Source organism: Rhipicephalus microplus, chromosome X (assembly GCF_043290135.1).
Source record: "Rhipicephalus microplus isolate Deutch F79 chromosome X, USDA_Rmic, whole genome shotgun sequence".
Lineage (NCBI taxonomy): Eukaryota > Metazoa > Arthropoda > Arachnida > Ixodida > Ixodidae > Rhipicephalus > Rhipicephalus microplus.
In genome coordinates this window covers 38,330,013-38,343,916 of record NC_134710.1, presented here as the reverse complement: position 1 = coordinate 38,343,916, position 13,904 = coordinate 38,330,013, and the positions used below count along the sequence as shown (strand labels likewise).

The 13,904-nt window shown below is 46.5% G+C and overlaps 1 protein-coding gene across 2 annotated transcripts in view; it reads left to right on the top strand.

Moving 5' to 3' along the window:
- The window catches only part of LOC119175828 (stAR-related lipid transfer protein 7, mitochondrial), a 74,107-nt gene that overhangs the window by 23,992 nt on the left and 36,211 nt on the right, over nt 1-13,904 (top strand). For both annotated transcript variants that reach the window (XM_037426825.2, XM_075876257.1), the window contains exon 5: nt 2,345-2,527. In XM_037426825.2, the coding sequence (XP_037282722.2) occupies nt 2,345-2,527 (183 nt within the window). The remainder of the gene's footprint in view (nt 1-2,344; nt 2,528-13,904) is intronic.

Below are 13,904 nucleotides of genomic sequence, written 5' to 3'. Positions count from 1 at the left end.
CTTCCTGTATTCTTACTTCCTTATTCTCTGTTTCTCTATCCATTCCTGTTCCAATAAATACATATTCTCGAAGTGCTCAGTATCGGCCGTATTAGTTTTACTTTTGAGAATTACCTCATGGAGTTTAGATCCAGGCATATCATCCTCGAATTCTAGGTCGAGATCCCAACACAAGTTTAGAAGGTTATCTCTCGTCAATCTCATCAGGCCCATGGCGACTACTTTGCTTTGGCTCAGCTGTGAAATAACACAAACCCACCAGCGTTTCAATTCTGGTTCTGAAGAAATTGAAGCCTGGTAAATTCCACAGTGGAGATCAAAAGCATAAGCACACAAGTAGCTTTACATGGCCAACCTCCCTCTCTACACCTTTCCTATTTCTTTTGCACTCCTCTGCTCTCTTCAACTTCCCAAACTTTCCCGCAATGTACGCTTACAACTTCTGCTAACTCACTTACGTACCTACTGAATTATCTAAGCTTTCGTACTCAACCTACTTCCTCAAATAATCATCAAGTGCTGCTCTGTGCTCAAATAACAACCACAGGGGCTAGGCAGTTGTTTGTTATATCTATCTTTTAACTGGTCTAGGCTAAAAGACTTGCTACATTTCAAGCACAAACAAAGCCAGGCACTCACTCGAATACGTGCGGTCGTGGTATGCTGCGTCGATCCTGCTGAATTCCAGGGCTAGGGCTTTCGGCTGACCTCCGGTCTATGTCGCTCTCCGTCACCGAGTCTCATCTCACCACTGCCATCCAGTTGTTGCGACCGGGGTTTGCGGCACCGGAGATCCGGAATCAAGATATCGAGGCAGGAGGAGGTTGAACTTCGTAGAGAGGGTTTATTTACATTATTTACATGGCACGGGCTCTCTGGGCCAAAGCTCTACATTGAAAGCTCTACATTGAAAAAGGCTGCCTATTGAATAAGCTCCGTGAACCACACTAAGCAGCCCGTGAGGGCTGAATAAATACAGTCTCATCTCTCCAGATTCCTAGATCGGGGAACAGGTTCATAGGGCACTGTCCAATAACATGTCTCGCAGCACTTATGAGTGTCATTATGCCAGCACCGCCACCAACATACACATATGCACAAACCGAACACGTGTATGGTCCCGGCAATGCTGCCTCCTATGGCAAATCTTGCTTGAGCAGGGTGAAACGAGTCTGTCATCTCGCCGCTTGGGCCGACCACCCATGCTTTGTCGAATGGTAGTCGTGGTCTAGGCGCCTTCAAGGGGCCATGCCTGGTCATCTGGTGCTGATTTGAGCGTCGGCGGCTCATCAGTGACTGCGTTGTCTTCGCAGTGACTGCGTTGTCTTCGTAAAGACACATAAAAATCCAGTGACTAATACCCTTCTAAACTGCCTCATGTCAGCCTACAGATCCAAGCTTAAAATCACACTATGCTGGATTCCGGGACACTGCAACATAGCTGGCAATGAGGCAGCGGACCGACTTGCGAAGTCCGCTGCACTGCGCCCAACAGTAGACGTAGTCCTCATCCCATATAAGGACTTGAGGCTGCTAACCAGAAACCGAATGCGTAGGCAATGGCAAGAGGAATGGAACACAGCAATTTAAAACAAATTGCACACAGTAAAGCCAAGAATAGGTAGATATGCTCTTGAAAAACGTAACAGGCATCAAGAGGTTGCACTGTGCAGACTCGGGATTGGTTACACATGCAACACACTAGCACCTTTTAAGCAACTCTCCAGCACCGTGTTGTGAAAAATGTGGTGATGTGCTGTCGTTCACGTTTTAATTGTGTACCCGTTCCTTGAACCAGAAAGACTGCGTCACTTCCCAAAGCTATACAAATGCCACATATCGCCTCAAACTTTATTATTTTTTTTGGTGACGATCCCATGTTTTCTACTAAAGTAGTTTTAAAGTTCTTAGCGGATGTTGAATTCCTGCATTCCATTACATATTCTAACTAATCTCGGCCCTCTCTCAATCCTCAGAGAACCGCTGAGACTTCCTTACCAAATGTCATGCAGCACGCACTCCTTGTCCTGACAAGGACCACTGCCGCCACTGCATGACTTTTTAAAACCCATAGGTTTAGACCGTTTTAAACTCGCAACACATATTCATTAATTACACTTAAGTTTAATCCCTATGCCCCACTCTTTTATTCTTGCCACCCTGAGATTTCTTTTCTATAATTGAACCGACGAAAAACCCTGTGTTTGGCGCTCTTTGGCCTGAGTTGCCCTGATGGTAGACTTAAATCTACCATCATCATCATCATCATCATCTCCCCTTCAATGTCCTCTTTTTCCTGTTCATTTCAGCCTTTTCATATCCATCATATTTGATTGCTTTTCAGTTTCCCATGTACAAGCGGGACTACGTGTACATACGAAGAGCATTCGTTGATGATCAACGCAATGTTATGGTGATCATGTCCAGGTCAACGGATCACCCAGCTTGCCCCCCTATCAATGAGTGTGTCCGAGTGACCAAGTACACGTCACACATGGTGATCAGGCCGCACAGAAGCATAGATGAGGTGAGTGCACTTTCATAGGAATCACTTTAACCGTTATTTTCCTTCTTGTCTCTGTGGAAGCCCACCAGCTTTCACAATGTTTTAATAAACCCTCTGTTTCCACTGATGTACTTAAGCACAGCCTTCACATAAACGTCACCACGAATCGGCTGACTTGCAGTGTACTCCATGAAAATGTGAACAAAGTTGGTGCACATATATTTAAAATATTTATAATATAATAATAATTGTTAAGGCCTTACGTGCCAAGTCCACTATCGGACTATGAGGGACATTGTATTAGAGGGCTCCGGGAGTTTTGATCGTCTGGGGGTCTTTAACGTGCAATAGACCATTTTCATAATTGTAAAGAAAGCTTTTATGCAATGCAGTTCAATTTCTGGGGGCTTGTCATTTTTGTAAATGAGTGTGTTCAGGTGCAGTTTACTGGCACAATTATGCAGAAAATATAAACATGGCTCTCTTGATATAAACTCGCATAGTACACAAGCCCCAGAATGTGCAACTGGTGCCTCCTCTCCACTTGAGACACAACGAGTGCCTCCATTAGTTGAGGGAATGTGCAGCGCACTTGTAGTTTATGAAGAAAGTCCTTTAAATCTAAGTACATGGGTCTCCAGCAGTTTTTTATCTAAATGCTACTGCCATGGCCGGGATTCAATTCTGCAAGCTTTGAGTCGACTGTCGATCACCAAAATCGCTAGACCACTGTCGTTGGTGAAATTCATAAATTACAGTGAAACCTCATTAAGTCTAAGGTACTGGGACTGTCATTTGAATGGTTTTTTGAATAGACATACAAAAAGCGAGATGCAAGGAACCTTGAATTAGTAAAGGTAATCAGAGGGGGTCGTTTGCTGTGTCTGCTATTTTTATCTCCAAGGGTTATGTTTATCCAGCAATATCTGTGACCAATCTTGTAACGGCGGGCTTCGGTGCAGCTGGCACAAAAAAAAGGAGGTTTTTTAGTTAGCTGAAATGTGTGCCTGCAAAAAAAAAAAAAAAAAAAAAAAAAAAAAAAAAAAAAAACTTGCTTAACTGCAGCATAGTGGTGACACTTGGGTAGCATGTCACCTACTCCTTGCAGCATTGTTCCATCATTATGTGGCCATCTTCTTTTTGTAAAATAAGGGGTTTATTTACTACAAACAGGCCAGTGTGATGGAATTCACGATGTATTCTCTAGGACTCCACCAGTCAGAGCTTCGGCATACATTGCGAATTTCGTCACTCCATCCTTAACTATTATTTCTGTTCTAAGAAAGAATGGGTACATCATTGGCTTATGCGAATAGTGAATTTTAGGTTCGAAGCAAATGGTGACATTGGTCGAATAATTTCTAATCGAATTTTAATAGTACATATATCGTATATTATAAAGAAAAAGGGGCATATTTGTCATTATTAAACTAACCTGCGCAATACTTTTTATAAATTGAAACAATGCTTGTGCAGTGCCATTTTTCGCATTAAAGGAAGTGGAAACAACTTTGAATAGTAACAGGATTTAACTTTCAGTAGAATGCAAATAATGTCAAGTTTTAGAATATGCTATACTTAGTGCATGTAAGTCGGTATAACGAGCTTTTGAGCTGGAAAAATGAATCAGTGTGGTAATATTTTGAAGTAGAGCTTTTATGGCTTAGAACCACTTCATAGTGAAACCACCTTTACAGTGTGTTGCATGCGGACTATTATGCACCTATTCATTAGTTTCTAATAATTTGAATACTGCATTATTCATTCAAATATGAAGCACTGGAACATTTGACAAGCCTAGTAAATCTTGATGCTGTGACATTTTGAGAAGCATGCTACATACAGCTCGCGTATCACCACTGATTTGCAGTGAAATACACCTTCTCTATAGGCGCACATTTCAGCCAACCGCTTTCACCTCCTTTTCTCCTCTGCTGGGACCAGTCAAGCTGGCATGCTTCAGCTGTCAGTTATTAGTATTGCTACTTTGCAATTAGATGGCACTTGGTTCAGGCTAGTTGGTACTGATCCGTAACTTTTCGCTAAAGGCACATACGTAAAAGGAGCGAAGGGCACAGGCTTGTCTTGTGTCCTTCACTCGTATTACGTACGTGCCTTTAGTGCTATAAGCCTGGGTCCTTCGCTCGTGTTGCATACATGCCTTTAGCGCTTACAAAAGTTGTGCTACATTGCATTGCCTCGCTGCTGCTAAGGGCCATCGTTTACATGGGTTTGCAGTAAAATTGGGATCGGGCTGGTTCTGATCGCTGCTTGAAATGACCGTTAAATATTTCATTGTAAAATATGAGACTACAGAAATCCTTGGAATTAAGCAGTACTTTAAAATCACAGAGTTCGTATTATTGGGGTTTTACTGTATATTAATCTGTGGTGCGATGCCTCAAATCAAACATTTCATCTAATTTACTCTCATTTGAAAACAGTTTTAAGTAGAAATTTTGTAAGGTAGCACTTCTTAGTGCTAATAATACTAAGTCTCGTAACTCATATGCTGGATACCATGCCGTGCTCCGAGATTTTACCAAAAAAAAAAAAAGACACACTGTCTAGTCTGAATTGCTGTTGCCATAGACATATAATAAAATAAGCAAAGCAAGCGCAGCTCCTTTACGAGAGCTTTAGGCCCACAGCGTTTGTGGCTGCTGAGCACATTGTTTGCTCGCAGAATTACTCTACAGAACAAGGCATGGGACCTAGTCAGATGCAATTCCTCCACCCTCGTTTCATACTTAATTTGAATACTACATTATTCATTCAAAGAATTCGAATATTTGACAAGCCTAGTAAACTGTGATGCTCTAATGTTTCGAACAGCCTGGAACATACTGCACGCATGTCACCACTGATTTGCGGTGAAACTCACCTTCTCCGTAAATGCATATTTCAGCCAGCTGCTTAGAGCACCCACTCAGTGCTAGGCACTGTGTACCACAGGTTACATCATAATACAGTTAAACCTGCATATAATGAATCTCGAATAACAAGTTCCTCAATATAAGTCACCGACTGATTTTTCGGACTCCGAAAGTTCGGACTTGTTGGATATTTCGGACTTCAATAATGCACCGTCACAGTTCCCACAGGGCTAATGCATTTTTTCGACCGATTTTTCGGACGAATTCGCCCCCGAAAGTTGGATTTTCTGGACTAAATTCCTTGTGTTGAACCGTGCCACGAACCTGTAAGAATGCTGCCATGTTGGATTTTTTGCCGGCTTGACTAAGCTTGGTGACTTATTTTTAAAATTACTTTCCTGCCTCCGAGATTGGAAAGCGAACATCATAATTAAAGTTTCAGAGGCTGAGTCGCACGGGATCATTTTTTCGTCTTTGGTCAGCACAGAGGTCAGCACTATCATCATCGCACCGTACGGGGAGGAGGCGGAGTAAAGATTCTTCATTTTTCGTAGCAGTTGCTGCTTGCCAGCTTGTTCCAGTCGCCATTTAGCACGTGTTCTATGGGGTCGTATCGAGACATTGTGTGTGCTTCGCGGCGGCTATCTGCGTCATCGAATTTTGTGTGCTTGAGCTCGACGCCATGGTTTCACCATCTGTACCATCGCAAGAGCCAGGTGGTGGGAAAAAGCGTGGGAGCAGAAAACGTATTCTATTTCTCCGCCGATGCTCATTTGCGATAGCTATATTGCATTGACCCCTCTGCGTATACCTGAATGCTTTGCATGCCTAAACACACCAATATAGCTAACTGAGACACACGAGCGAGCATGGCTGAAGCATGCATCCTTGGGCACCTCTGCAGTGCTACTTGGAACGGTGTCCTTTTCGGAACCACAGTTCTGCAAAAGGTCGATCGAAGCGAAAATAATTCGCGATGTCGCGAATCGCGGGGAATCTAAGCTCCAGACTATCGTATTGAACCCGAGTCAACACTTCGCACGGCAATGACAGCAATGCAGGTGACAAGGCATGACTGAATGTGTCCACCTAGCAGACGAAATGTTTGCAGAGCAGCTGAATCTGGAGGAGGCGCTGCGGTCACCGAAATGAATGGACGCTCTTCACGTCGGCCCCGTTCTCATAGAATGATTTCGCAGCGAATACAGCCAGGCACCGCTCGGATTTATATACCATCTGATTCTTCTCGTCACCGAGAATCCGAAGAGACCATATTCTAAGGTGGGTGATCATTTTTTGAGATTTTACGACTGAAAACCAGCCCCCACCAAGCAGCGTCTACTACTCCTACGACCGGCCCTCCGCGTCGACTGGGGCGGCCTCGCGATAGCCAGGCCCCGGTGTTCGGGCCATACAGGGCGTAATCATCAATAATGGAGGTATCGCAGCAGAATTAAGACGCCACCCAACGGGACGACGAAGACGTCACCCAACAAGAAGATGACACAGGCAACGGTTGGACAGAAGTTCGATACAGAAAACGTGGGAGGAAAGGTAGCCGGGAACGCCGTGGTAGCCCTAGCCCTACCCGAACAGCTAGAACGCGCGGTGCAAATCTGATATTCCGGATAACCAGAGCCAGCAAAATGCCAAGACCGCCGACAGGCGACTTCAAGATAGTTATAAGGCCAAGAGGAGGACTGCAGCTAACCAAGCTTAGCTTAACGGAGCTAGACAAAGCTGTGTATGAAGCGGCCGAGATCCCTTATGAAGAAAGAGAGACGGACACGATTTGTCCGAATAATTTTCAGAACATCTTGGTCGTTAGCACCCCAAACCAAGACCATGCAGACAAGTACCAAGGCATCAAGCACATCAAAGCCAACGACAAGTTGTATAAGGTGGGAGCATACGAGACTGCCCCGGAACTCATTGCCAAAGGTGTAATCAAAGGAGTTCCTTTGAACGAAACCCCACGGGACATCACCGCAGCTATTATTACAGCCCGAAATCCTACGGCGATCGCAGCCAAACGTCTTGGCAACACCACGACAGTGATAGTCCTTTTTGACGGCAGCAGAGTCCCGACGCACGTTATGTACAGAGGAGTGCTCACACGCTGTTCACTATACAGGAAACAAGTTAACTTTTGCAAACAATGCAACAGACTTGGGCACAGGAGTGACGTGTGTCGGAGGCCAAACGACAAGCTATGTGCGGGTTGTGGAATGCCTGATCTGAGCGAGGACCACCACTGTCAGCCACGATGTCAGCTGTGCGGCAAGGATCATCCCACGGCTGACAAACTCTGCAAGGCCAAGTTCAAGACACCCTACATCGTAAAACAACACCAGTGGTTCCGACAACTTCAAGAGACGCTCGAGGAGAACTACCCCCCTACCACCAAGCCAACCAAACGCGGGAGGTCCAAATTCCGGACGAGGGCAACGCCTGGGTCCAGATCAAGGTCCTGGTCCTGCTCAACGCCCCGCGGCCACACCTCCAAGTCTCCGGGACCGAGAAGGCGCACTACATCCCGTTCCAGATCCCGGTCTAAGCCAAAGGGTGGCAATGGCCATCAAGGGAACCCGGCATTCACGGTGAGCTGGTCAGACGTGGCTAAAGGAACGCGCCCTGAGCCTTCGGGGGAGACTGCGCATAATGTCAGTGATATAGCGGAGCTGAAAAAAGAAAACGCTGAGCTTAGAGAATTGATATCACAACTTACTCGGGAAATTCAAAGTCTTAAAAACTGCACAAATAGAACTTCTAGTCAAATGCGTTCAACGGCCCAAGAGCGCCTCGAAGAAATGCCAGATAACCGAATGGACGAGGACAGTACCCCGCCACCTCCTAAAAGGAAAGCTCAGGTGTCTAATGACAAAACTACGGCGCAAACCTCGAACATTAATCAAACATTGTCCGAAATACAGAAAGCAGTTAAGGAACAGGCAGAGGCAACCAACAACCTCTCGCTTGCAATATCCATGATCATGAATAGACTAGATAAACTCGAAGCTAATGTAGCCAATCTCAACCCTAGGACACCTCCGGTACTTCCAGGTACCAACCTTCCGATAAGCACTGAAGGAAATTCACACTTATCTCAGGGCACCACATCAGTCGCTATATCAACTAATTTCATGAGGCCTGCCTCCTTTCACCCTCCTCCCTCTTCGATGGGCAACTCAAAATAGGGAAGCCGAGAAAAAGAGACTTAATTATTTGGCAGTGGAATTGCAGGAGCTATGAGGGGAAGAGAGCAGTCTTGCAACAACACCTTAGAGACAGAACCAAACCGGATGTTCTAATTTTGCAGGAAACCCATGCTTTAGCTAAGCTACCGGGATATCAGGCGATCAGCCCCTCAACAGGGGATATTAGAACACTAACCACTCTAGTAAGGAAGGGACTCGTAGCAATCTGCCACGACACCCGCATCACAGAAATTGAACATTTACTCGTACAACTTGCCCCTAAAAGAAAAAAATCTCCGAGCATATTTATTCTGAATTTGTACAGCAATCCCACACGCATACGACAACGCTTCCTTCTTCTCTTTAAGAAGGTTGTAGATATAGCAAAACCCAATCCACTCGTCATAGGTAGAGACTTCAACGCTCCACACAGTGCTTGGGGTTACGGATACACAAGAGCCAAAGGAAAAACGCTATGGCAGGATATTCAAGAAACAGGCTTAACTCTCATCACTGACCCCGACTCCCCAACGCGTATGGGAACTGGGCTTGCAAGAGACACCACTCCAGACTTAACGTTAGTTCGTAACGCGGGGACCGCTAAATGGAAAAACACATTCGATGATCTGGGGAGTGATCATCGAATATTAGAAATCAGGATAGAAACCATGGCTGCCGCAAAAATTCAGAGACAGATTAGATGGACTGACTGGGATAAGTTTCGGAAAGTCAGAAATGCGAAAAAACAAGACCCTATCAGCAATATAGAAGATTGGATCAAAGATGTCAATAACAACGTCAGCGAGGCAACGCGGAGTATCACTTCAAGTCCACCCCTAGAGCAGAATAATAGCCGTCTCGCACACATGTGGGAGGCTAAACAATCACTGCAGAATAGATGGCGGGGACAGAGGCACAACAGGCCCTTGCGCAAGCGCATAGCCAAGCTGAACAAACAGATCGAAGAACATTGTAAGCAGCTAAGCAAACAGCAATGGGACCAAGTTTGTAATAGTCTCGATGGCCAAATAAATGCTGGTCAGACATGGCGCATGCTCAAACACCTGCTAGACCCAGATAACACCAAATCAGCACACAAGCAAACCTTTCGTAAGCTGGTGCACCAGTATAACGGCAGTGAGGAGGACTTTATCGCTGAGTCTAGCAACACGTACATTCCCGCCATGCCTATCATAGAGCACGGACCATGTTCCGGAGGCCCGAACGAGCTCTTAGATGAGGAGTTTACTGTGGCTGAAATCAGGGCTGCGCTACAGAAGCTAAACACCAAATCTGCACCGGGACCAGACGGGATCACTAACAGAACACTACGGAACCTTGACGACCAAGCCATAGAGAACATCACGCAATATATTAATGAGTGCTGGACCAAGGGCACTATACCAAAACAGTGGAAAAAAGCTAAAGTAATCCTCATCCCCAAGCCCGGGAAACCCCCCGATCTATCGAATTTACGCCCCATATCACTAACGTCTTGTGCTGGGAAGCTGATGGAACACGCTTTTCTAGACAGAATCAACACTCATCTTGAGGAGAACGAAATCTACCCAGATTCCATGTTGGGGTTCTGCACACGGCTCTCCACGCAAGACGCCATGCTGCAAATTAAGCAGCAGATTCTAGACAAAACAAGAGCTACCCGGGCGATCTTAGGGTTAGACCTTAAAAAAGCCTTCGACAAAGCATCGCATACGGCTATCTTACATCAGATCTGCCAATTAAGCTTAGGATCAAGAGTGTATAACTATGTCAAGGACTTCCTAACAGACAGAACGGCATCTATCGTAATGGGAGAACTGAGATCTGAGGAAAGGCCTATGGGCAGTGCTGGTACCCCACAGGGTTCGGTCATATCGCCAATGCTGTTTAATCTCATAATGATAGGACTCCCGGCGCAGCTGAACTCAATATACGGAATACATCATTCTATATATGCAGATGATATCACCACCTGGGCGTGTGAAGGTAGTGACAGAGAGATAGAGCAGACACTACAGGAGGCCGTCACCACTATTGAGGAGTATCTTGATGGTACTGGCCTCGAGTGCTCGCCAGATAAATCCGAACTCCTCCTCTATCGCCCCACGCTTAAAGGTAGACCACCCAAGGGATACAACCGGGACCGTGCTTACGAAGAGATCCAAATTCACACCAAAAACGGCAGGACTATTCCTATAGTGCAACAAATTAGAGTCCTTGGACTCATCATCGAGTCTAAGGGTACAAACGGTGAAACCGTCAAGAGGTTAGTAACCAAAGTCACCAACGCAATATGGCTAATCAAGAGAGTCACCAACAAACACCAAGGAATGAAAGAGGCTAACGTGATCAGGCTTATTTATTTATTCGCTATAAGTCACATTATATACGTAGCGGCATATCTAAACTGGTATACAGCCGAAAAACTCAAGATCAACGCACTCATACGAAAGGCGTACAAACAAGCTTTGGGCCTTCCAGATAGCACCAGCAACGAAAAACTGTTTCAACTGGGCTTATATAACACTTTAGAGGAGCTGATAGAAGCTCAACAGATTGCCCAGTTGGAGAGGCTAGCCAGCACGCGCACAGGACGGAGTATCCTTGACAAGTTGGGGATAAATCACCATAGGCAACGAGGAAGTAAAGTGTCGGTTTTAAAGGTGATCAGGGAAAAGATCCAGGTCCCCAATCTGCCCAAAAACATGCACCCCGAATTTAATCAGGGCAGAAGAGAAAGCCGCGCTAGAACTCTGCTTAAGGCCTACGGCAGAGAGACAAGGAAGCGTTGTTCGTAGACGCAGCGGAGTACCCTAGTCACAAATCCTACGTTGTGGCAGTAATAAACACCGACCGCAAATGCGTAAACGCGTGCTCCATACGCTCGGATAATTCAGGAATCACGGAAGAGGTGGCTATTGCACAGGCCATAATTTCCCCAAATTGTAGGTATGTCATCAGCGACTCGCAGTCAGCAATCCGTAACTATGCACGAGGAAGAATATTTCCCGAAACAGCCAACATACTCCTTCGCAAGGCAAATCTCATATCATCCGAGGAATTCGAAGAAAGGTATATTATATGGTTCCCAGCCCACACCCCGTGTGCGTCGCTCATTCCCAACCTCAACGAGGAGGCTCACCGCGTAGCGCGAGGTCTCACTTACCGCACTCGCAATGGAGCTTCACATGAGGTACTGGGAGGAGATGAGTGGTGGGAGAGGGACAGAATGTTTAGGTTCTGCGACATTATCCAATTCTACCAAAAGTCGAGGCGCAGATTTCCACCACCTAGCTCCACATTAGACAGATCTCAGGAGGTTGACTGGAGGCGACTTCAAACTAGAACATTTCCCAATCCGAAGCACCTAAATCGCATCTACCCCGAACTATACCCAGATGACTCGTGTAAACTATGTAGCATGAGACGCGCCTCCCTAGAGCATATGTTATGGGAATGCACACAGATACAGGACGCCAGTGCAGTCTCCCCAGAACAGCTTGGGGCGCGGTGAAGAGCCGCGCTGATCAGCTCAGATCGGACAGATCAAATATGGGCCATCCAGCGAGCACGGGAGGCGGCTGAGAGACAGGGTCTCTCCACCGCCCCTGGTGCGGCTTAGGCCCACGCCTCAATCCGCTGGTTAAATAAAGTTTGCTCACTCACTCACTCAGCTGAAGCTGACGTCACTTTTTTCTGTGGAGAAGTGGTCAGCTGTGGCATGATCTGGAGGTGACCGCGAGGTAGCGCCACTGCTGGTGCTCCCAGCACTAAAAATGGCGGGATTGACAGCCGTTTTGAATAGTGCTAAGTATCAGTGATATAAATCAATAAAAGTGATAGTTATTCATCCCCCAGTTGCGTTTTAGGCCACAAATCGCTGCTACAGGATCTATAGCTACTCGCTCACGCAAAAATCTTGGCGTGAGTAAATTTGATGTCAGTGCTCCTTTAAGGCAGTGAAGACCCTCCCTGTGGACTACGATAGTACCTAACTCCAAGGCGTGGATCACGCAGTCATTATTTGAAAAATACCTACGCAAACTTTACTCCAAGATTGTGCGGCAAGGCAGGAAAGTCATATTTTTTGTTGACAACTGTGGCGCGCACGGTAGCGTGTCGAACCTTGAGGCCATTTGGCTGGAATTCTTGCTGCCCAACACCACAAGCATGCTCCAGCCAATGGATCAAGGTGTGATCCAAAACATCAAGGCACACTACCGCGCCCGCCTTCTCAGCCGCACCGTCTTGTGCCTTGGCAATGGGAAGGCCTACAAGGTCGACATTCTGGCCGCCATTCATATGTAGGTTGATGCTTGGAGGGCAATGAAAGCAGACACCATTGCACATTGCTTTAGGCATGCCGGGTTCGTTGCTGCGAAAGAGCTCAAGGCGGATGACCTGGACATAGGCGATCCGGACGGCACCCATGGTGGGGAGGACCTAATGCGCAACCTGCGCAGTGGTGGAGTGGATGTGCCTGCCACGATGACAATTTAAGTAAGCACTTCGCTCATGCAGACGATGACATTGTTTCATGCGCGGAGCCCACAGACGAAGAAATTCTTCACCAGGTTGTGCCGTAGCCAAAGAGCGGCTCGAATGATGACGAAGATAATCGCCCGCAGCCGTCGGTGGCGGAGATCGCCACCGCGTTGACACTTTTGTCGAGCGTTTACGCTGGCAATGTCACCTTGGTGCAAATACGGGCGAACCAAATTGCTTCTAAGCGTAGTATGAGGCAAGGCAGAATCATGGACTTTTTTAAGCCTGCCTGATGCTGTAAAGTTCATATTTTTGACAAAAACATTTTTCGGACTGTTCCGATTTTTTGGACTTTTTTTCGGTCGCCGCCAGGTTCGAAAAATCGGTCGGTGACTGTAACACATTTTTTTTATCCCCTGCCGGTACTCCGTAGAAGCACGTGTATTTGCGACTTCTATGTAACAAAGTAACAGCAGAATACATCCTTGGTATAAGAAATTTTCGCCATGGATAATATAGGACTTTGCCCCGGATTTCGTAATTTTGGCACAAGCATGCATTTTTCGCGGTTTCCCCGCCGCCACTGAAGCGCAAAGCAGCAGTGGGGCACACGGCAGGCTCGTGGCCTCGGTGACTCCCAGGAGAGAGAGCGCGAGGCTGGCTAGCGGCCTGCGCCCACAAGCCGGCGTTGCCGCCATTCTTGCCACCGTGGGTGCGTGAACAAATGTGTCCTCCCCCAAACGAACAACAAACAGAAAAAAAAAGAAAACTGCTTTTGGAGTTGGCAGCGCCACGCTTTTAGTTAGTATTACATATGTGGAGCCGCACTGCATATGGAGG